Source organism: Leptidea sinapis, chromosome 26 (genome assembly GCF_905404315.1).
Source record: "Leptidea sinapis chromosome 26, ilLepSina1.1, whole genome shotgun sequence".
In the NCBI taxonomy this organism is placed as follows: Eukaryota; Metazoa; Arthropoda; class Insecta; order Lepidoptera; family Pieridae; genus Leptidea; species Leptidea sinapis.
In genome coordinates this window covers 2,496,711-2,521,240 of record NC_066290.1, presented here as the reverse complement: position 1 = coordinate 2,521,240, position 24,530 = coordinate 2,496,711, and the positions used below count along the sequence as shown (strand labels likewise).

Sequence of the window (24,530 nt, the reverse complement as noted above, 5' to 3'; positions counted from 1 at the left end):
TTTTTTTATTAGATGTGATAATATTATATTAAATTTAAAATCATTACATATTCTATATTTGCACCGTAAAGGCTATGATAAACGACAATAATAATAAATATGACATATATTTTTTTTACAATATATTTGATCGAAAGCTTTATGAATATGAGGACCATCATAACCAAACCAACCCAAATAAATGTAAAAAAAATTTGAAGTAGGCGTTACTTTGCGGAATTCCATAATTATACTAATGATTTATGTTTTCTTTAGTGATGATTCTGCCAATATTTGTTTTTAAACTATTCGACACGTTTCGAGACATTGTCTCGTGCCAGATTTTGGCGAGACAACACGTCGTGAGGATGCCTCGTGTAGTGAATTAACACTAAAGAAAACTTAAATCATTTGCTAAATAAATGTATTAACCATACAACATTTACCCCAGTCCTTCGGTAGGATTCTATTTTAACTCGTGTTCAAGCAATTTATTGAAGAGTTGGCGACAAAAGGCGCAAATTGAGGAACAAATTGATTTGTCCAGTGTTTCCGGTTTGTTTGCGAGACGCTTTAACTTCTCGTTTTGTGTCGTGTGACTCTTATAAGATGGATTGAAATTTATAACGGTTCTTTCGTAAGTAATAACCGAGTATTGTTCCTAACTAATGTAAATGTAAGTTTATTTGTTTTTGAATGAAATGAAATGATTTACTTGTATGAATCGTGGTAACATAGTTGTTAACAATTAATTGGTGTACAGCACAATTCGCCAATAAATCGGCATACAAATATTTGATTGTCAATATTGGAATTTTTATATTTATACGTCACTAATAAACATTACATAGTTTTAATTCAATAATATAATATTAAATAAACATTAGTTTGTAGGTACCTCTCAAAAATTACATTTAAATACTATATTTTTTGGCTAAAGAATTCTTTTAAACTATAAAAGCATTTATCTTTTAGCCATAATTTAAATTTTTTATGCATTAATGTTTTAGGCATCTCTCTAATATTCTTTGGAAGGTTGTTAAAGACCCTAATACACATAACATTTGCGTTATTTTGATGAAGCGCTGTTCTACAGTATGGCATCAGAAGGCGAGTTGGATCTCTTAATCCTAATATGGAATAGTCCTTTGCTGGTTTAAAAAGTTCACCATGTTTTTTAATGAACATACAAATTTCTAATATATATAGACCAGTAAGCGTTAACAGACGGTGCTTTTTGAATAATGGTCTACACGATTCTAGAGGACTGACATTTAAAATGAAAACTTCTTTGGAAGCGTTGGGAACTTTTTGGTAGGGGAAAATCATATAGGTTCGCGTCACCGACATGCTCATGACTGGCGTATGCGATAAATAAAAAAAAAAATATTTAGACACTTTTTGGATGGGTGAAATCTCGTGAGTTCGCTTCACCGAAATGCTTATAGCAGTATATCTGTAGCTATACAGCTGACGTATTGTGCAACATTAGTGCTGAGTATATCTTATAAGTGTAATTGAATGGATTTAGTGAAAATTTCAATGTTTTATTGAAAATAATAATAATAATCGACTTCAAAAAGGAGGAGGTTATCCATTCGGTATTTTTTTTATGTATGTACACCGATTACTCTGAGCTTTATGATCCGATTTACGTAATTTTTACGGCACCAACTTAAAACCTATCAATAGGTAGCACATATAAATAATAGCATTTTATTAATATTAAAGGTAAAGGTGTTTTAAATTAAATTTTTAGTTATTTGATACTTTTCAGTTTTTGAAGGCGGTTTTTTTAAACGAAGTTTTTTTTATAAAATAAATTGAAAGTAATAAGTTCATATTTTAATACTAAAAGTTTTAAGTGTGCACTTTTATCGGCAGTCACTACAACTGCCAGTATTTTCTACTCTTTACGTCTTAATTCTACTTATTCGATCATCGTTCATAAAATACGTCACACTAAAATCAGCTTTTTTGACCCCCTCCCCCCTATTGTCACGCTGTGTCACACTTTTTGTGATCCCCCTAGAAATATTTCGTCACAAAAACTAAGTATGATAAATTCTAAATGATAGTACACAAATTTTGAAAATTAAAAATATCGCGGCAGTAAAGAGTATAAAGTAATTAACTGAAGAGTATTAAATAGAGAAGATGAAAAAAGCGACTGTATTAGCTCACTGCTAAATGGCGAATGAAGGAGTAAAATATTAATAAATACATGAGAAACAGTATTTTCATTTGTTACTGAATCGAGAGCGCAGGTTACGTGGAAACGTTACTCTCTCAAGTATTGGAAAAACAAAAGAAAACAGTTGTAACGGATCGCAACACCGCTAGAGTCTCGCCACAGAGCTTGCGCTCATGTCAAAAAATAATAAACGGCGAACGTCACGTTGCCGTATACCCCCCGTCCCCCTTTGTCACAATATCTTGTCACACTCAGCCAAACCCCCTCCCCCCTGTATGCAAACGTATTTTATGAACGGCCCCTTACCTATAAGTACATTTTTCAAAAACGTTAGAAACGTTGCGTTGTTAAATACCTGTATATCTTTGTTTATAAGTAGCACATTAAATATAATTAGGTACGGTTGACAAGCGCTTAAAATGAATAAAGGCTTGCATCGTATGAGGAGACGTGAACAGGTTTAGATTTCAGGGAATGACAATTACAATATTTAAAGTAAAAACAAAATTGGTCGCAGCTCATTAAAATGTCCGCCAAAAATGGATTCGTAATTTATCATTTTACAGAATCGTTTGCGTTGCGTGAATCTGGTTTGCACCTCACTTGTTTTTACGTAGACTCACATTCATTCTCACAACAGAATCACAAACAATTTTATTTTCCACATCAATGTCATACTTCCTTATGTAAAAAAGTAAAAATATGCCCAAAATCGAGGCTATGACGATCAGTTTCGTACCATCGTTCAAGATGTTATACTATGTAACACTAGATATTTTATTAATAATTAAGTAATATGGAATAACACAAAAGGCAGTTTTACATGGCTTAGTCCAATTCTATTAATGTTACATCTGGTGTACCCCAGGGCTCAATTCTAGGCCCGCTTCTGTTTATCCTGTTTATTAATGAAATTCACACGTGTTTTAAGTTCACTAAATTTCTTTTGTATGCTGACGACCTCAAAGTATACAAATTATTGATAGTTTCGAAGATCACCAACGTTTACAAGAAGATCTCGATCGTCTCACTATCTATTGTGAATTGAATAAACTTGAACTCAGTATAATCAAATGTCATATTGTCTTTACCAGGAAAATCAGTAAGTCAAACTATTGCTACAAACTTAATGCTTCTGTTCTGAAAAAAGTAGACATCGTTAGAGACCTGGGTGTGCATCTGGACTGAAAATTGACCCTAAATACTCACATTTAATAATGTTTGTTATAAAGCTTTTAAGATGCTTTGTTATAAGATCGAGTAGGCAGTTTTAAAAATCAAGTACTTATCTTAATCTATATAAAACGTTGATAAGGTCTCAGCTAGAATACGCAGTCTCTATATGGAATCCTTATTCTGAAAAGTATATTTATAGTATAGATCGTATACAGAACATATCTTATGATGAACTGTTAAAAAGTATTGCATTTTGGATCTAAAATCTAGAAGAATTTATCTTGAAGTGATGCTATATATGCAAAAAAGAAATACTTATTTGCAAATAATAGATGCACCACAAACGATGGTTTCCGTGCACCGTTATTTAGACTCCTTAAAAATTATAATGAGTACTTTACACACATTGATAGATATTTTTAGTAATCGTGCTTCCTCTTTTAGAATAGAAGTTATTGATGTTTTAAAAACATAAATTAGGTAGTATGATTAAATGATAACTACTTAGTAAGATTGAAAAGTTTAAATTAGTTATTCAACCTTATGTTACAGTATAATTTAATTAAAATATATATAGTAAATAGTAAATGAAAGCTATAAGTAAATAGTAAATGTTTCCGGGACGATACGACATGGGTACCTTCAAAAAAAGCGCGTACACCTTCCTTAAAGGCGGGCAACGCTCTTGTGATTCCTGTGGTGTTGCAAGTGTGGGCGGCGGTGATCACTTAACACCAGGTGACCCATACGCTCGTTTGTCCTCCTATTCCATAAAAAAAAGCTAATAACCCATGCCTATGTAATAAACAATAATATTTATCATCACAGCCGTCATAATTTTTTTTCTCTTTTCTATATTAATTGTTACTAAGCACATAAATTTTATTTTTTGTTTATATAGATGTACGTGTTTATCTCTCTCTCATATAATTTATCTGTGGCTAATGTAGTTGGTTTCACAATTAATAATTAAGGTTTATATGTATTAGTTATTGTGTTACTGTTTATTGGTACTAATAAAGTAAATAAATAGAGGCAATTAGTACCGGTAGACGTGTGTTGTAGGCCCCCCACAAGATGGACTGACGATTTGGTCAAGATTGCCGGAATAGGTTGGATGAGGGCAGCGCAGGACCGATTGTCATGGCGATCTTTGAGGGAAGCCTTTGTCCAGGAGTGGACGTCTTACGGAATAGATTTATAAAAACATGCTCCTATATGAATAGAATATTGTGTTAAACTGTTTATATAAATAGGATCGGTAAAAAAACATTAGATTTTTATATTTATAGATTTATATAATAATAATATAATATTGAAACACTTTACGCAAATTATCTTGCCCCAAACTAGGCATAGCCTGTACTATGGGTACAAGACAACGATATATTTAATGCAATATACTTACTTAAACATACATAAATACATATAAACATCCATGACTCGGAAACAAACATCCATATTCAGCTTATAAATGATCCCGAGACCTCTAGCTTAGTTGTCAGGGTCGACTATGTGAGTCATCTGGGCATATTTATAGATTAAAAAAATATGCGGCGATATTAAAATAAGTGTTGTAACGGGGTGGCAATTATCATACCACGCATATATCGCAATTCAAATTCTGTTTTGAATGCGTTCAAAACAACGTGACTGGAAAACAATACTTATAGAATACGTCTTATATAAAGGACGCCTCCATACATATCTAACGTTTTCATTTCAATAGGGAAAATGAGGCAAGTGGAATATAATTTGGTATTACGTAATCACGACCGTCCATGTTTCTCTGCAGCACAACAGATGGAGATTAATAATTACAAGAGATGGGGGGCCCCTTAGTATATACACATTACAATTTACAATGTTATAATTTAGGTATACACTTAGGTACAAGTGTAGGTATAGAAGAACAAAGAGTGCAAGAGAGTAGAACATCTCTAACGAAGATGCAGCAAGATAAAGGCAAAAGGCAAATTTTCTCTAAATTGATTCTTTTAGAATTCTTTTTGATGTCATTTCTAATATACTAGACACTACTACCGCTTCGGAAACAAATAGAGCTCTGAAGAAGACGCGCAAGAAACTCTCCCATCATTCTTTTTTTTGCTCTCTTTTTAATCAAATATACAATATTGTACTGTCATTGCTATTGCTATAAAATAATCATAATCTAGTCTCATACTGTCCGATCACTTAGATATTCAGCTGTGGAGTAATAGGATTTACGACAGAGCCATTTTTTAATAAAACATTTAAATTTATTTATATATCATGCCTGAACAGTGGCTGAGACTTTTTTATAAAAGTGTATACATTTACCATTAAAGCTATTATGTAGCTTATAGGTAGAAAAAAGGGGAATTTATTGTGACTGTAAACGATTTTGATTGAAATTGGAATTAGCTCCTTAATATTTTGAATATTAAACCACTAACTATGTAACGCACACGGGTTGTCAGGTCGTCTATAAACTAGTATATTCTAAAGTATACTTAAAGTATCGCTGATCTAAGGACGATGAATACTATCCTTTCGTGATACAGTTTTTACAAGTACGAAACGATAGGGTTAATAAGTTTAATGACAGCCATTAAGTTACCTATAATAATGAAAGTTAACTTTGAATAACATTTAGTTCTATTGTGTTTAGCTCATTAAAAGCTGTATAATGGTTGTTTTCTTATTTTAATAAAGATTATTATCATTATCATCATAACATAAATAATAGCTTTAAGTGTAAATGTATACACTTCTATAATAAAGTCCCAGCCACTGTTCAGGCATTATCTATAACTAAATTTGAATGTTTTATAAAAAAAATGGCTCTGTCGTAAATCCTATTACTCCACTGCTGAATATCTAAATGATCGGACAGCCTGGGACTAGATTGTGATTATTTTATAGCGATAGAAATGACTGTACAATATTGTATATTTTTATTGAAAAGAGCGCAAAAAAAGAATGCTGGGAGAGTTTCTTGCGCCGCTTCTTGCGAAGCGGTAGTAATATCTAGTAGTTATTAGAAATGACATCAAAAAAATTCTAAATGAATCAATTTTGAGAAAATAATTGCCTTTTATGCCTTTTATTATTATTCTTAGTCTATGGTTCTAATAATAAGATGACGCGTGCTGTATAATATAATGCGTCGTTATATTTTCTTTTCAGGTCACGTTGAGCACTTTTCCTTTGAAGGGACAACTAATGACGTCACGTCTATCGCCCTGTCATTTTACTCCGGCCTTTTTGCATATAACGGATGGTATGTAATATGTATATAAATCGTTTTTTCTATATTTGTGTGTGTAACAAATATTTTTGCACTATTTCAATGTGAAGTTAACAAAATATCAAGTCATTTCTGAATAAAATTCGATTTTGTTTGAGTCATAATCATCATAATATTTTATATTTTGTCATGGCTTCCTGCGTAACTCTGGGATAGTATTAGAGTTTGAAAAAACGTAAATAAATGTCTCTGGGGAGTTTTTAATGTTACAAACTTTTAGGTGTAAGTTAAAGTAGGTACTCTGTGGTCACAAACGCTTCATAGCTAATCTCTGTCTATATATTAGTGTCGTAGTGTAGTAGGATCTATGGTAGCGTATTTTTAAATAAATAAATAATAATAATAATGACACACTTAACACAACTTATCTTGCCCCAAAACGAGACATAGGCCTGTACTATGGGTACAAGATAAGGATATATTTAATACAATATACTTACTTAAATATACATAAATACAAATAAACATCCATGACTCGGAAACAAACATCCATATTCATCGAACCCGGGACCTCTTCTTATTATTGGCTTTTATATTTGTCAAATCAATTGTTAACCACGTGGCATTATGTTGTTCCCGTAGATATCGTTGATTTGTAGCGCTAAAGGTTATACATAACAAACTTTGCCAAGTTTGCAATATTTGTTAGTTCACGTGTGTCGGTAAATAATAAATTGTTTTCCATTTGAAAGAGAGACATCTCAAGTTAGTGTCACAATAGTCCTGTAGATGGCGCCACAATCCGAGAATTGAATAAACATACCAAGATTTACGGGTCATGCGTCACTAGGACGGTTGGCTTAGTTAGGAAGAGTGCTGGGGCGTCACCCGAGAAGCACAGGGTCGAGTGCCATATCAACAATAAATTGGACGTAGTTAAGCAGAAAGGGCTCAAACCACACTTTGGTCAACAAAGACTTAAGAATGCCATCATACTCCTGAAGGTCGATTCTGTCATGTAGTGAAAACCCTATTTTTAAAATGTACACGGTAACTGTTTTTTTAGATATTTATATGGAAGATTATTGGGAGCTGAAACTTAAAATGCCTATAACTCAAAACTTTGTGTGCCTGCGTAACTAAGGCCAATTTTGGCACAGATTAAATTTGTATGTTTCAAGTACATAAATTGAAGCTTCAAAATTTATTTTCATAATAAGAAACTTAAATGAAATAAGCTAGAATAATTTAATTTAAATTACAGGAACTATCTGAACTTTATCATCGAGGAACTGAAGGACCCTGTCCGCAACCTGCCGCGAGCTATCGCCATCTCGTGTACGCTCGTCACCGTCGTCTACACCTTCACTAACATTGCTTTCTACACCACACTCTCACCCAATGAGGTTCGTATTGTTGTCTTTTATTTTATTTATAGGCATCCAATTACCAATGGGAGCCTTTTTGGAAACGGTTAGACCGGTACCATGGCGGCAAGTCTTGGAGAAACCGTTTTAAATTTAACGGTTAATATCGGTTTGTGATCTGTTATTTAATTCGTAGTGTAAATGTTTGAACATCCATGCTAAATTTGCGTTTTTGCTACAAATATTCGGTAAATGTCACTAAAATTGACACGGCGCGCGAAGAAAAATAAATACTTACTTTTTGTTCTTAGCCCAGATTCTTTCATTAATTTTTCAAAATTATAATAAAAATCATCACAACATCTTAACAGTAATCAATAAAGATACAGATAAAATAAATCATTGTTTATTTATTAATAATTATATTCTGGTAATGCTTGTTTTGCACACCGTAAGAAAGCGATTATGTGACGTCATCGACGTCAGGTCCTGAGATTATGTAACTGGGTTGTAACTTCGACTATTGTTCACTTCAATAAAGGATTTAACGTATGTACGGGTTACATTTTCATTGGTTACATCCATTGGAATTTAAACAGAGCTAAAACGCCAGTTTTTCACTAAACACTTTGTCATTGCGTGGCGTTGCATTAAAAGCGCGGTCGAAACACATTTGAACGAAAACTCTGCCTAATAGTGGCGTAGGCGGATTTTTGCTTTAGACAATTGTTGAGCCTGAATGTGAGTCTAGTTGTTTATTGCACGTCTATGGGTGAGATGCATAAACTTAGAATACACTAGCATATAGACGACCTGACAGCTCGATAATGCGTGAACAATTTTGTCAAAGCATATACATATTAGTATTCAATATACTAAGGAGCTAATTCCAAAAGTGTGGCTGACTGTTTACGACTTGACAGTCAAATTTGGTTACAGTAACAATATATTCGATTATTAGAAGTGTCTCACTCATGCTTTGTTTGTCTGTACAGTAGTATATTGTAAGTCAAGACCTTTTCGTTACGGTCCAATTTTCTAACTTGGTAACCGTAACTTTCAGTGTGACTTTAATGACATCTCACGTCAAAAGCACTGGTGTTTTCTTGGATTATGAACCCTAAAGCGCTGTATTAAGATCCACAGTACAAACAAGTGTGATGAACTATGTCTTATTAAAGCAATGTCCGCAGGTGCTGGGTTCGCCGGCAGTGGCCGTAACATTCGCCGAGCGACTGTTCGGTGGGTTCGCTCTGGTCATTCCACTGTTCGTGGCTGCGTCTACGTTTGGTGCTGTCAATGGAGTGCTTCTGACGTCTTCAAGGTTAGTTTTATCTTTTATATATCTGTATATATATATATATATATATCCATGTAGGAAAACATTAATTTTACGTTGTTCCTTTCTTTTAAAATACTATGTTACTAAAGAAGGGTTATTAGTTATTGGCCATTCTTTCGATGGTCATCATAAGAGTAGGGGTGTTTTTTTTTACATTTAAGTCGGTTCGATTCGCAGACGAGGCAAGTAATTTTTTGAAAATCTAGGAATGCAGAATTACTAACTTTTAAAAATAACATAAAGTCTTCTTTCAGTAAAATAGCTTATCTTCGATATTTAAGGTACTTTTCCTTCATGTCCCATAACTTTGGGACACACTGTATATATATATATATATATATATAATGAAAACGGTCCTTGTTTGAGGCTCTTTCACGCCTAAACCACTGATCGTATCGACATGAAACTACCACAATTCGATGCGAAATTTATCCTAGATGGTTTATTTTTTTAATGTTTTTGTAATAAGATTAATAAATTTTTTTTTTCTTTTAAAAAACGGCTAGTTTATTTATATTTTGAAACATGACGTAGGTTCTATTGCATGTAATCATAGACTTTCTCTAATCTAAATCACATTATGGCAATAAATACACAATTAAATAATCTTACGATTTCTAAGGCAGATTTTTAATAAAAAAAATTGAGGATACCAATACGATACCTTTTTGGATACGCAACCTCATTCTCAAATTAACTGCAAATTCAAATTAAAATATTAAGCAATGCAATGTAAAATACATTCAAATCAGATGTTATAATAAATATATTTAGGTATAATCAATTAGATGGGTGAACGCCTTTTCCAATAATCTGATTCTGGAAACCAGAAATAGGCTAGAGTTCTTTTTTTTATTTTGTACAAGATACATTAATACCTCATGCTTTTGGTCAAACTATCCATACGTTCGCCCGTTCGTAACCAGCTCGAAGGACCAAATAATAAAGTTATAAGCAATTATAGGTAATATTTGGTAAGTTAATGTTAAGTACATTTCTACTCAATGGAGAGACTTAAGAACAGTAGCTCAGAGCATACTTCCACCTTTAAGGTCGGCAATGCATCTCTTGGCCCCTGGTGTTGCGGAGCTCGATCGACGGATACTTCTCCATTTTCCATCACGTGAGCATCTTGCCGGTTTGCCACCTCTAATAAAGAAAAAGATACAGCTTGCAGATTCTTCCAGGATTCGGATCAGTTAGGCATAGTTCCCTTTTCCTACCTGACCATTAATGCACATAAAATTATCTACCCTAGGGTAGCACACTAAGCATCAAGAGATGTGGTGATACCACTACTATATAAAGGCTCAAATAATATGGAAGTTTTACTTTATTTTATAAATATGCTTAGTGATTGCATATCTGGTGGAATGGTTTATTACAATACCGCGCATTTTCCACATGTTTATGTTATATCCCTTTTGTTTGTTATACCCGACGTATCGGTATCGGTTTCCTGTGCAAAAAAACGTGAATTCGTGTATTAGCGCAGTTTCTTTAGAGTTTTGCGTAAAATGATGCATATTTGTTATCAAATAAAACATATGTTAACAAATCCAAAACAATTTTTTAATAAAGTTTTTTTCGTATATTATTTACTTTTTATATGCTTTTTAAAAATAATAAGCAAACAACCTCCAAACTTCTATTATTTTCGCTGCTGTCATGAGTGTGGAGAGTAAATTTTCTCTGAGTTCTTCTTACTCATATACGTACACATAATTATTAACATATTAATATGTAAGGAACAACGTCTAATAAAACAATAAGTAACAGGTTTTATTTTCTCGTAATCAATTTAAACAAACAATACGAACACTTAATTTACTAATTAATTAGCTGCATTATCTTTCAAATTTTCTCTCAAGTCTCCCTCAAACTTTTTTTCGTCTTAGGCAAAGAGAAGGAAAACCTGTAAAAACCAGTTCAATATTCTCAGACAAACAGCTGCACAAAAAAAAATTGTTGATGCTCTTTGGGCTTGGAAACAACGATATTGGCCACCTTTCCCTTTCTATCAAATCATGGTCCACGGCATTTGCGATGCTCGTATCCAGAAGCTATAACATCTCACATACCTATAAAAAGAATCTATAAAGTTTTATATAGGCCTTAGTTTTTGACAGAAATGTTTGTTTCCTAAACAGTTTTAGTGATTTCTCCAGTTGATTGGGCCCTCTGAATTAAATTTCACCAGAACAGATTAGTCTTTGGCACGTAGGGTAAAACTATTTCGTTTATCATGGAAATCTGTAAGCTATCTTGTGATATCCTAGCTGGCGCACGTCGTGCCACAATTGTATCGAATGTTTTTAATAACACCTCGTCTATCTGTTCAGCTAGTAGTTACCAATAATAATTATCATCAGGTTGTTCTACGCCGGCGCAGCACAAGGTCAGATGCCGGAGATGTTGACAATGGTGACTCCGCGCGCGACGCCCGCTCCCGCCGTTATAGCGGTGGCGCTGCTGTCGCTTCTCTACCTCACTGTGTCTGACATACAGGCGCTAATCAACTACGTCGGGTTTGCTACTTGGGTATGTAGTATGTAGTCCCTACTTACTATTCACATTGTGTCATTAAAATTGTGAATTGTAGCACACTTAGGAAGGGTAAAACTTGCTTAGTTATGTTACTGACTTGCAAATATAAATGTTGAGAAATACTGGCTGATTCACTAAAGTTATTAAAATTATATTATGTTAGTTATGAGAAAGTTGTGATAAGACTAACTTTCAATTCGATTTCTTAAGGCTTCTAGCCATTAAAAGTAACGACTTCAACGGAAAATATAGCAGTGAAAAGTCGCATGAAATGCTTAAATTTAGTTCCCTCTAATGATTAAAATAATTAAATATAATAATAGGGTAATTGACATTGCAATATAAATACAACCTACCTATATTGAAATAAACTATTGGGTTTTTAAAAGGATACTCGATTTTAGATTTATTTTATGGATTGGAAGGACCAACGAACTTACACACCTGGTGATAAATGATCGCCGCAAACTCTCTAGGTCGATGTTCGGCTTTTTAAGGGTTCCGTACCCAAAGAGTAAAACGGGAACCTATTACTAAGACTCCTCTGTCTGTCCGCCTGTCACCAGGCTGTATCTCATGAATCGTGATAGTTAGCCAGTTGAAATTATCACAGATGATGATAGTATTCCTGTTGCCGCTATAACAATAAATACCCAAAAACAGAAAAAAAATAAACATTTAAGGGGAGCCCCCTTAAATGTTTACCCTACCACAAACGTGATATTTATAGATGATGTTTAAAAAGATAGTGGTACTAAGCCCTTCGTGCGAATGTGCGTGCTTTAGAAACGATGTCGGTCTCCTAGAATCTAGATACACGGCGTATGAAAGTTCATTGTATAGTTTGATTGTACGTGAAATTAAGGCCCTTGAAAACTAGAGCAACGCAATATGGTGGAGATGAAATTTAAGTTTGGGGCATGTGGTGCGAAGTTAGAATTAGGCGGCAGGGATCTGGCTATAAAGCGTGGCTGTTAAAATAATACACCTTTTTAGTATAACAATATCTATATTAATTTGGAAATACAGAACTTTATTTTATTTTAATTAACCAAGGAAGCCATTCTTAACGATAATAAATAATAATACGCCGACTACCGTACATTAAGTATATATACATATATGTCAAGATAAATGACAGTGACAATGACGCATAGAGCCACAGAATAATACAACAACATATCAAATGCATTTCTAACAGCAGTGGCACTACAGTGGCGACATGAAATAAACACACAGGAAGAACTACATAACTGTAAACATAAAAAAATATTCAAAAATAAATACCTAATTCACCTAAATAAATCAATTTTCCATATATACATATTATAATTTCGGAACGACCTGTAAGAAATGTAGTAGCCGTGCGCTAGCGTAGCCCCTGACACCACTACTTCGTATATGCACTATGCGACCACCTAATGGTGATTAAAATTTTGTTTCCAAAATATATAATTAATTTGTTTGAAAATTTCAATTATTTACTTAAAGTTTAAAAATTATTATTTTACGATTAATGTTTAATAAATCGTGTGTGCATTTAATGCCATCATTACAACGCCACGCTGTATAGTTCTTTACTGTAATATAGTAGAAGACACACAGTGAATTGACGCTAAACGATCTAGCCGTCCACAGAGTACCTACTGAATTTGCAACGATTCACGAAGCTCTGCATTGCACGCGGTTCGACAAGGTGACTAGTGACAGATGACAGTGGGGTGCACCAGACCAAAGATGATAACATTTAATACTCTGTAGGTGGCCAGACCTGTCCCTTATAGAGCGCTGTGGGCCGGAGTGTCCCATTCTGTTTATGAATAATTATAACAATTTATATGCTATTGTTTCAGCTGAGCATCGGAGCTGCAGTTTTGTGTCTACCAGTACTCAGATATACGCAACCAAGCCGGGAACGACCTATTAAAGTCAATTTATTCTTTCCAGGTAAGATAAATACGTTTTTATTATACTAAAATTAATATAAAATGCATGAAGTTTGAAGAGGCCTTTACCCAATGTGGGATCCATATCTATTGTCTAACCTTTTCAGAAATATGTATAAAAAAAAACTTTACAAAAAAAAAGTTAAACATTTGAAGTATTTACTAAACTGATGACAGGATCATTCTTAGACTAACGGTAGAGCAGACAGTGATCCTTTACAGGATTGGAACCCTAAAACGTTATGCTCGGGCTAATTCTGATAATTCAAATTCAAATTTAAATACTTTTATTCAAAATAGGATTCAAATTCACTTATTGAACGTCAAAAACTACCACCCATTAACGTGAGACTGCCTCAGACCTGAGAAGAATGGGCGCAAGAAACTCAGCGGGCTTTTTTTTTAATATAAAAATATGGACTACAATGTGATATCGTACAATAAACATTTAAAATTAAAGAGCCTGAGGGTGTTCGCTTTATTCCCAGTCCGTGGTGTCATTAAGAAAATCGTTTATGTTATAGTAACCTTTCCCACACAAATATTTTTTTATTAATTCTTTTAAATTTCGTAACACATTTGTTTTGTACATTTTTAGGATCATATTGTAGAAGCATATACATCGCCCAACAAAAGACTTACTAACTCGACCCAACCGAGTAGTAGGCATAACAAGTTTATGTTTGTTCCTCGTGTTAACATTATGAATGTCACAGTTTCTAGAAAATTCCTCAAATTGCTTATGTACGTACAGAACATTATCAAAAATGTATTGTGAAGCTACAGTCAAAATGTTTATTTCTTTAAATTTTTCTCTTAATGATTCTTTAGGACCTAGATTATAAATCGCGCGAATAGCCCTCTTCTGCCGCACTGCCCCATAACAATATACCATAGGACATAATACTATGAAAATAACTAAAGTATACTATATAGTGAATAAAATCTATCCAGTGATCTATATAATATGCACCATCCTGGTGGTGGCATTCCCTGCCATCGCGTCTCCGGCGGAGACTGGCATCGGGTGCCTGATGATCTTGAGCGCAGTACCCGTCTACCTGCTGCTTATCGATTCTCGCACCAAGCTGTCGCTGGGCCCAGCCGCAGGTTTGTTAATTAACATAAGATGACTGAAGAAAGAATTAACGTGATCTGTAACAGTAATAATTCCAACATACGTGTGCAAAGTGGGAATTCAATGACAGGAATTAATATCAACCTTAAGGTGTGTCTACGCTAGATGAGTCGAACACTAGCGAAGCACAGCGCATATATACGTATTAAATTCGTACATTATAAACCGGCTTAGCAACAACGATCGAGTACGCTGCGTGCGTTGGCTCTTCTTGTAAAGGTATTTGCAATGCTGGTTGCACTCGAGGAAGTTTGTAGACGCCTTATACGTTTTTTTATGGAATCTGTTTTTTTTTCCCCTTAATGCCTCGTCTAGTATCTCTACATCTCGAGGGATTGCAAATCCGTAGGTCATATGGAAGGAAAAGCCTTGACTTCGAAGAAATGTGAAATTTATCACGGGGAGTGTTCTGAGGAACTGTTTGACCTGATTCCTGCCGCCAATTTCTACCTTCGCACGACACGCCACAAATTATGATATAACGCCAGATATCAAGATGGTGGCGATGATCCCCACTATCTAGACATGGAGAAGATGACTATGGAATGAGCTTCTGTGCGTTGATTCCTTGACGATGCGACTTGGGTACGCTCCTGTGATTCGTTTGTCTTCCTCCTCTTCTCTCCTCCCCAAATTTCTTATTGGCCTTCTGGAATTGTTTATTGACTTTTTTAATAATAGCTGCATTAGCAGCCAAGCCAAGGTCGCCAACAGCCGCGAGCGTAGTGTATACTACCAAAGAATATGTAATTGTACAAGTAATACTATTGAAAACTATGTTCGAGGACAGTGATCGTTGTGTGTTCTCTGGTCTCGATCGTCTTCACTCGTTCCTGACTCTAGCTATAACGCACCTTTATACTGAACACCAGCCTAGCGAAACTCTCTCAGAAAAAAGTGATTGTATGAAACGTACAATCGTTGATTGACAGCTGACGGCTATAATCTTGTAAAAAACGGGGATAGCTGAAATCCACTACGTTTAATGCAGTTGTTCGCTTTCAAACTTAGCCGGATTATACTTCGGCGCCATAATATTTTAATTAGGTATTATTTCAAACTTATGTCAAACTCAAATCACTGCAAAATTCACACTTAACTAAATTTCAATTTTGATTTAGCCAGTCCCACCTCTTATTACTTAGTATTTACATCCTCTTTGCTGAACACTATTTTTGTATTAATATGTGATGTGTTTTTTCAGAGGCTGCAACGCGTTTAGTGCAAAAACTGACATTGTCTGTTCGGCCAAAAACCAAGGTAAATTTGAGAGTATTTTTCGAGTGCCAATAATGATAAAATTGTAAAAAGTAATCGCAACGAGCCACTTTTCACAACTGAAGTAATTGCTAGTGGTAGAAGTACCATCACCATGCTCGTTCGTTTTTGGCAGAAAAATTATTTAACATAATTCAAATGGCTTGTTCTGTGTTAAAGAATATTTTATTTGTTTTCAGTAAACTGAACGAATTGCCGCTACGAACATATCGGACCTCGTCACAGTATTCAGAGATTTTTTTCTAAGATTAAAATCTGAAATTACACCGAAGCCTACAATCAAAACTCAATTTTCATCTTCATAATTTACATACTTTTATTAATTTTTACCAAAAGCGTAGGTAGTGTTTGTATTATATTATTTATTTATTTATCTATTAACACACAAAAATTATAATGTAATGAATTTAAAAGGGACCTTATAATATTCTTACATAATGAAAGTAGACTGCATTTCATCAAAAATTAAGCACTATTAATCTGTGGTAGTGGGAACATTACGGCTAAAAACAAGCTTACTTGCCATGATTTAAAAAAATTAAAACAACTTACAGACAGTTTCGGCTTGCTTATTGAAATTATGAACGATTAATGATTTTTCGTAATTAAATACTTATTTAAATAATAATTTAGTGTAATTCTCCAAAGATATTTGATTGGTATCGTTCAATTCTAACATTATATTGCAACACCTTGGAATTCGAGATGCGCCCTAATGAAGGGGTTCCCTATTTGATATTTAAGTTAGTTTTATTTAAAATAAAAAGGTTCGTGCTTTTCAGTCAATTGAACGTAATTTCGTTTATGACATAAATCGAATCATATTAGGATCGAATCTAGTTGTAATAACAACACAGTTTCAAGAAAATGTTCTGTATTTTTCTAACTGGGTGCTTTGACATTAAGGGTAGGCTCCCATAATTATATGAGATTTTCTCGAGAGAACTAAACCAAATATCCTATCTAAGAGAAATTTAAATAATATATGTTTTCAAACCTTTTTCTTTCGGTTGCCTAAACTGAAAACACGATTGGAAGATATTTGTTCGATGCTTTTTTTTATCGATAACGATGCTTACTTATCGTAATAAAAAATAATGCAATATAATATTTTCGTATTCAAAAAATGTATGTTTATACTAATTATTATATTATAGATATAAACGTAGTAAAGCATGCCGTTGTATCAAGTGGTTGAATTGTTGTCGATGTTGTTCAAATTGTTATCAATTAATATAAAATGTAGTTTGCTTCTATCCAATGTGTGAATTATATTGGTATTTGGCTATTTCGCGAAATATTTTCTAATAACTTTTATTCGAAGTGGCCGCATTTCATTCATTCAGAAGTTCACTAATAAAAGCTCAGGAGAAACTATGCATTTATACAGAAAGGGCTAATACGTAAGGCTTAAAGAAAGGCTACGATTAGTCTTTATCACAGTGTACAGAAAAGACTGTGCCTTTATACTGCATCAGTCATTTTTTTCTTTCCACTCATATCAAGAAGTTAGAACCAAAAACAGACGAAAAGATTTTTTTTACCTTTCAAGGTACCCTTGGACGACAATTTATACACTAAAATAGAAATAGTAGAACTTAGATTTTGTAACTAGCCTCTAGTCTATATTTGATAGCTTTTATACTATATTTAAACATATTTTAATAACTTTGTTTATTTGAATAAAGGCTGTGTTAGTTGATTTATCCAAAGAATCTCTTTTTTAATGCTCTTTACTTTGTACATATCTATTCCTGGATCGCTTGCTACAAACAATAGTTATAGTCCTCTCCACAAGAACGTATAAATTTTTAAAATACACATTCACAAACCTTTGAATCCGCGAAAACAACACGAAGAAACTCTTGAGACGCATTCGAAACTTGAACAACCATAGACCAAGTATAGCAACTAGACATCGCTCGATTTGGCTTGGCCAACATGAGACAGATAAAATCCTATATATACAGGCACAATAGGTACATAATATAACACAAGTGTTCTTTCACTTTTACATCGTAAAATTATTACCTTCGTATATTTCCTTCGATTCTACATAAAATTGTCACTGATGTTGAATAAATAGTGGATATTTCACACGTTTCACAAGTTTTCTGTGCAGCGCTGTCAAGTTTGTTTAGCACACCGGGTATGCTGACCTTGAAAAAACCGGCACGCATGGCGAAACAAAAAATCTAATCACTCTATCTCATTTCTTTACATAAGACTCGCATAAGTTTTTCTTTTTCTCGTGTGAGTGAGGCGGAAGCGATCAATTAGTCTAGTAACTAGTTACTATACTTGGTCTATGTGAACAACCGTAGACAGCTTCAACGTGAATTTACTTCAAAAAGGTTAACATGAAAAACATAAAACATTAAACGACAGACAGACACTTCATATCGCTAGAAAATTACCGTCGCTCGTAAGTTTCGAATTACATTTATGATTACTTCGAGTGGATTGAATTTGGGATATTTATTTCTGATCAAATTGTTGCTAAGTACTGCTAAGTACCTAACTTAGGAAATCTTTATTCACAAAATTTATAGGGCTTCTTGACGGGGACTATAATTAAGTAATTTACAAACTTTAATGTTAACAAAAAATCTGATTATCTTGATAGAACAATGATATACTTAAATGATTTGGTTGTGGTACTTGTCCACTCCGTTTCCAACTCCAACATCGACCATAAACAGCAAGCGAGATCTTCCTTTATTTTACATGCAAGAAGACAATAAATAATTATTTTGCAAACTAATGATCTAAGTAAATTATACTCATTAAGGTGATTTGTATTTGTACATATTTAATGCGTTACAATACATAAACATTCCAATTTGTTAGATTAGGTTAAACTAGATGCGCTTTACGCAAAAATATATTCAATTTCTGTAAGGTGTCAAAGTTTATAGGCTTCGCCACGTAAAAAGGGTGGCAACCTACAACGTTTTGTCAACTAACTTAGCGGTAAGCAAAGGGGATGTCAATGCATTGTTTCCTGCCTGTACATACTCGCACAATATTTTTGCACGATTATTTTGCTTAGCGTTGAAAGGAAAATACTTATAATGTTCAATAGTTCAAGAAGAATGCAGGCTAATAAGAATAATTAATTAGTTATAACATTTAATGCTACAGTTAATAATTTAAAACAGTTTTTGATAAGATCTGAAGAATTGTTTTTTTTAAAACAGTTTTTCATTCTATTCCTTCCTATGCCGCAATATAATACATAATTATTATAAATTGTGTTTCTTAGTTAGAAGTTATTTTGTGCGTGACTGTACTAGACGAAGGCACCCCACCATAACCGCGCAGCATCTCTTTACGTGGCGCCATCTATATAAATTACTTCATTACAAATAATGTTGTAATATTCATATTATGTCTTGTGTTATTTTATAAGTATTCCTAGTTTATTACACATGATTACAACATCGTTACTCTATGCCCTCAAAGGAGTAGGTATATTAATGTACAAGGGCATTTCATTGTAGTGTTTTAATTTTAATTAGTTATGTTAAGAAGTAGCAATGGGCCAAATGTGGTTTGAACCGAATACGAACTTCGGCCGAACATTCGGTAAAAATCGAAAATTCGGTTGATTTTCAGCGCGCGTTCTCGGGAGTGGTCAGCTACGCCCCACCCCGCGCGTGATTCTGGGCTTGTTGGAGCTCATTAGCAAATACGTCACCTTCGTGACGCTCGCGTTTTGTTTACATTTGACATATTATTACGTGTTCTTAGGTATTTTAACGAGGTTTAAGTCAAGAAATATTAATATTTTCTTGTTTTATTTAACAGATATGACAAATTTTTGGTTCTAATATGTTCAATCAAAAATATGCAGATATTTTGTTTATTTTTTTTTCTTGTAGCCAATAAGCCGAACTTCGGCCGAATACCGAAGTTCTGTTCAAGCCGCCGAAGTTCAGTTAAACCGAATGTAAAACGAAGTTTGGCCCATCCCTAATAAATAGCTTTAAGACTGCGTGCCATCATTACGGATGAAAAAGTTTGTCTTTCTGTCGGATAATCTCCACTGTTCCAGCGAATAGCGATTGTTCAACCAGCGTACCTAATCTTGCGTTTCGCAACGTGCACACCACGTCATGTAGTATCTCCGCGAAAGGACTACTTGGCCTTATTTCATAATAGGTGGTATGCATGTTTAAATTAAAAAAGTAATTTGATATAAATCACCCTGAGAATAGCATGAACAAGAACAACAAACACGCGGAACTAATTTGGTGACATAACTGATGACCAATTTGATGACGTGTAATTACGAGTACGCAAGCGAACGAACCGGTACCACGCGAATAAGATGGTGACGTCACTGTCCTTCATACCGCAGCCTAGCGTTTCTTTAGTTGAATCACTTTAAGAAATATAATACATATTTTAACACCGTTATATATATATTATAATTAAAAGTGGCAAGTGAAACAAACCCGCAACGTTAATAATTATTATGGTAATTAATAGTTAATGGTCGTGTGCGAAATGCGAAACGCTATGAAAAAGTACGTTGATATCGCTGTACAGTGTAGACAAAAATTTGCTTTCGCAATCATCATTTATAATTGCATTAATATATGACGCGTTATTTCCAATATTTTTTTGCTCAGTTTTATATTGGTAATATTATGATTAATACATATTAATCATATTTATGTTATTTTAACTGTTTATGTGTTAGTATAAATGTATGATGTGGATAACAGAGTTATTCAGTTATATTGTAATCTTGAAATAATAACGCGTAGAAATAGAAACTTTTGTATGAAACAATCGCACAAGATTCTGTTTACTAAGCCAATAATACTCAGAAAGTAAACGAGAGAAGCGTTATGCTCAGCACACTGACATAAATCATTGAACTTAGGTAAGGAAAAAGATTTAAAAGGAAGGCGTGAATAAAACAGCAAATGTTAGTCAAACAAACATCATACGTAAATACTCATTGCCATTATTATAAATGAATTGATTAAGTACCTAGTTACTAACATAAAAAACGTATATCTAAAATGTTTAAAATCATTTCACTTACGTTTCATTTAAAACTTAGCTTTTTGATGTGTCATTATTTAATAAATAAATGACATTAACTTCACATTATTTCAAACTTGAAGACCAAATTATAAAAGCCTTCCGATTTCATTAATCAGATTAATTATCGGACAGATAAAAGTTTTAAAATAAATAAATCATTATGACATATCTCAGTGTAAACAAAAATTACCTACCTACCTATACGAAAATGGCGTTTGAGTTTAAAACTTGTAATTATTAATGTTCAATAAGAGGAAAAGGTGTGTGAGCTTTATTTATTGCATTTAATTTAATTTCAGATTGTCAGCGTGCGATATTGTGGCTAACTCTTAAAACTTATTTCTATGCGTTATTTTTAGTGTGTGTATCGTATTTGTTCTATGTCGTTGTTTCTATAAAACGCAGTTTTTAACTGTCGGACACGATGTGACAATAATAACTTATTAAACGGAATTGTAAAATTATGTTGTTTTACTTATTAGCAAACTATTTTTAACTATTAGTTACAAAATTTTGTTATATTATATTTAACACCATGAAATACCTGTTATATCTGGAAGTCCGTAAGACCGTTATGAGTTTATTTTCACAGACGAAAGTTATACTTAGTAACTTCGGCAAGACAGCCCTGCCGCTGCTGCGCATCTCTTTTGCCTGTAAATAGGTTCTTAACAGGAATCCCCCTATTCTAAGAACGTGTGCTGATCCTGGTGTGATATGAGTCCAGTACTAACGTTTATTCTGGCACTAGTACTCAAATGACATAGTCCTAAACTCATGGAACTTGATGAACTAAATAGATGACAGCTCGGATCCGGAACTTTAGTCTTATTTCTATAACCTACCTTTTCTTCTCTTAAATAATGGATAGCATCAAGAACCAACTCTTGACTTCCAGAGAAGTTTGGCAAGTGGATTACCAGCTTCCTCACCCGCGATTATTGCTTGAACTTTGGGTTCAAGCAATAATCGCCTGTAAAAGTTAGAGTTCCCCAAGCCTCTACTTCGTGCACTGTTTTCTTCTGTAAATCAGCAATACACTCCAACATTCTCGTTTGAGTTAGAGTAAAAATATTCTTTTGATGATTATAATATATATGCCGACAATAGAATCTACAGCGGATGTCGTATCGTAGGACTCTCTCGTATAATCGTCGACCAATGCTGGGAGAAACGTATGTTCGCTGTAGCACAGAAACAGATTTGTCGGCTTACCAAACAGTACAAACCATAGAGTTACGAGTTTTTCGCTACATACGAAAACAAATTTTTTAATTATTGACGAAACTCAGAGGCGTGCATACGTCTAAGCAATTAGGCAATGCCTAGCCCATTAGGAGTCTTAAATAAATAAATTTACTGTATAATTAATAATAAACACTATTGTTCAAGTTAATTTAGTTTAATTTGATTCTCTAATTCCACTTTATCACCCAAACTTCTATTGAATACCCATCCATTTATGTTTTCGCAATTTATTTTAAGCTTTAGTTACTGATTGCTGTGTTTTCGTCTCCGTACTTAAAATCACGTGCACGAATTAATTAAGCTAATTAATTGCATTAGTAATTTCATGATTTGTTAATGAAAAAGGAAGTTGTTGTGTGTTTCAAATAGGTAGGTGTAATTACATCTTCGCAATGACATTACACGCAATATACTTACTACCTTTGCAAAGTTAAGTTGAATTTTGTGAGGTGGCAGACCAGGCACCATATACTGATTAAAAATTCTATTGGATAGTCAACAACTTCTTCCGGTTAACGTCATCATGCGTAAGCATCATATTAGTCTGTGGAGTCATCAGTTGGATAATATATCTATGGTAAGAGTGTTAGTCACAGAGTACTTTACGAATAAAAGCGTTCTGTGTATCTGTGGCCATGTCAATGTCACTCCTTGAGAGTTGAGACACTAATGAAACCGTCAAGTGTCAACTGTTGAAACTTGAAAGTGAAACTTGAATTGTCGAAATTCGAACCTCGAATCTTGAAAATAATTAATAATACACTGTGTTAATACATAACCTAAATAAATGAAATATTAGGTATTAAAAGTTTATATTTTAGCTCTGGCTATTAATAAAGAAGACATTACGCTGTAGAATTAAATAAGGCATAGCTGTCATCACTCATCCCTACTAAATGCAGTAAGCCGTATCTAGAAGAAAGTAAATTAATTGAAACCACTCACACCGTTAGCTGGTTACTCTGCGATATTGAAAGTATAATATAGTGTAGTAGAAATTGATCATCATGGTAAAATTTGGAAAAAACAAATTAAAACTACTAAACAAATTAGCTAAAAAACAAAACGCTATTCCACACGGTGATAATTCAAACAAAATTTTAAAAAAGAAGATAAATGCAGAGAAGAAAGTGTCTTTTCAAAAAGAAGTACTTCTAAAGGAAGCCGTTAAAAGTGATCTTGTTACTCAAGTGGAGAAAATAGATTTAAGAAAGATTCTTTACGCTAAAGCTGAAAACGTGCAGTCTGAGTCTAATGACAAACCAAAACCCAAATCGAAGCCAGTCGAAAAGAAAAAAAAGCGTCAAAAAATACAGAGAAGTGACACTCAATTGTTGCTCAGTCTAATGAAAAAGAAAAGTTGATGTTAATTATGTTTTAATATTTTCTGTATTTATTAAAAATTTCTACAGATTGTTTAGATATAACCCATAACATACGTAATTTGATAAGGGTTGGTCTCCTCTGTGCTCCAACTAGATACTGCAGGTGTAGTCGCAAAGTGCGGAGACTAATACTACTACAATGTGACGTTGACATGCCACATTAATCTTTGCTGGTAAAATTAAATGCTGGGTTGTGTAGTTAAACTTTATAAAAATATAATACTTTCAGGAATAAGAAAGACACTGGGATCACATATCATCAATTATATATAATATTGTATTATATTATATTTAATGTAAAATAACATGAGCATGTTACAAAATTCGAAGGATGCCAGACACACAGACATCAAATAGTTGCCATAGTAAAGCTATTGTTCTTAGGTAGTGTCGTATCTAGTTAGAGCACACCAATCCTTAATTTAGCATAGGTAGATATTTGAAACAGATAGATTGCAAAAGATTGAGACTCCAGTCTCGATATTGCTTCATAATATGTTCTTTCCTTTGTATATGCATAAAGTTTGTGAGAATAAATGATTTTATCTGATTTTTATGATCATATTTCTTTATTTTTATTTATTTACATTAACCCCATGGGGCAGTTTGTTTTTTGAATCTAGTCTTAAGTTAATTT

General features: G+C 33.6%; 1 protein-coding gene across 1 annotated transcript in view; it reads left to right on the top strand.

Moving 5' to 3' along the window:
* The window catches only part of LOC126972390 (Y+L amino acid transporter 2), a 62,670-nt gene extending 40,949 nt beyond the window's left edge, over window positions 1-21,721 (top strand). The window contains exons 6-13 of the mRNA XM_050819102.1: window positions 6,521-6,614; window positions 7,846-7,987; window positions 9,142-9,272; window positions 11,663-11,831; window positions 13,691-13,784; window positions 14,738-14,893; window positions 16,126-16,181; window positions 16,379-21,721. Of these exons, the coding sequence (XP_050675059.1) occupies window positions 6,521-6,614; window positions 7,846-7,987; window positions 9,142-9,272; window positions 11,663-11,831; window positions 13,691-13,784; window positions 14,738-14,893; window positions 16,126-16,181; window positions 16,379-16,381 (845 nt within the window). The 3' untranslated portion in view covers window positions 16,382-21,721. The remainder of the gene's footprint in view (window positions 1-6,520; window positions 6,615-7,845; window positions 7,988-9,141; window positions 9,273-11,662; window positions 11,832-13,690; window positions 13,785-14,737; window positions 14,894-16,125; window positions 16,182-16,378) is intronic.
* Window positions 21,722-24,530: the final 2,809 nt, after the last annotated feature.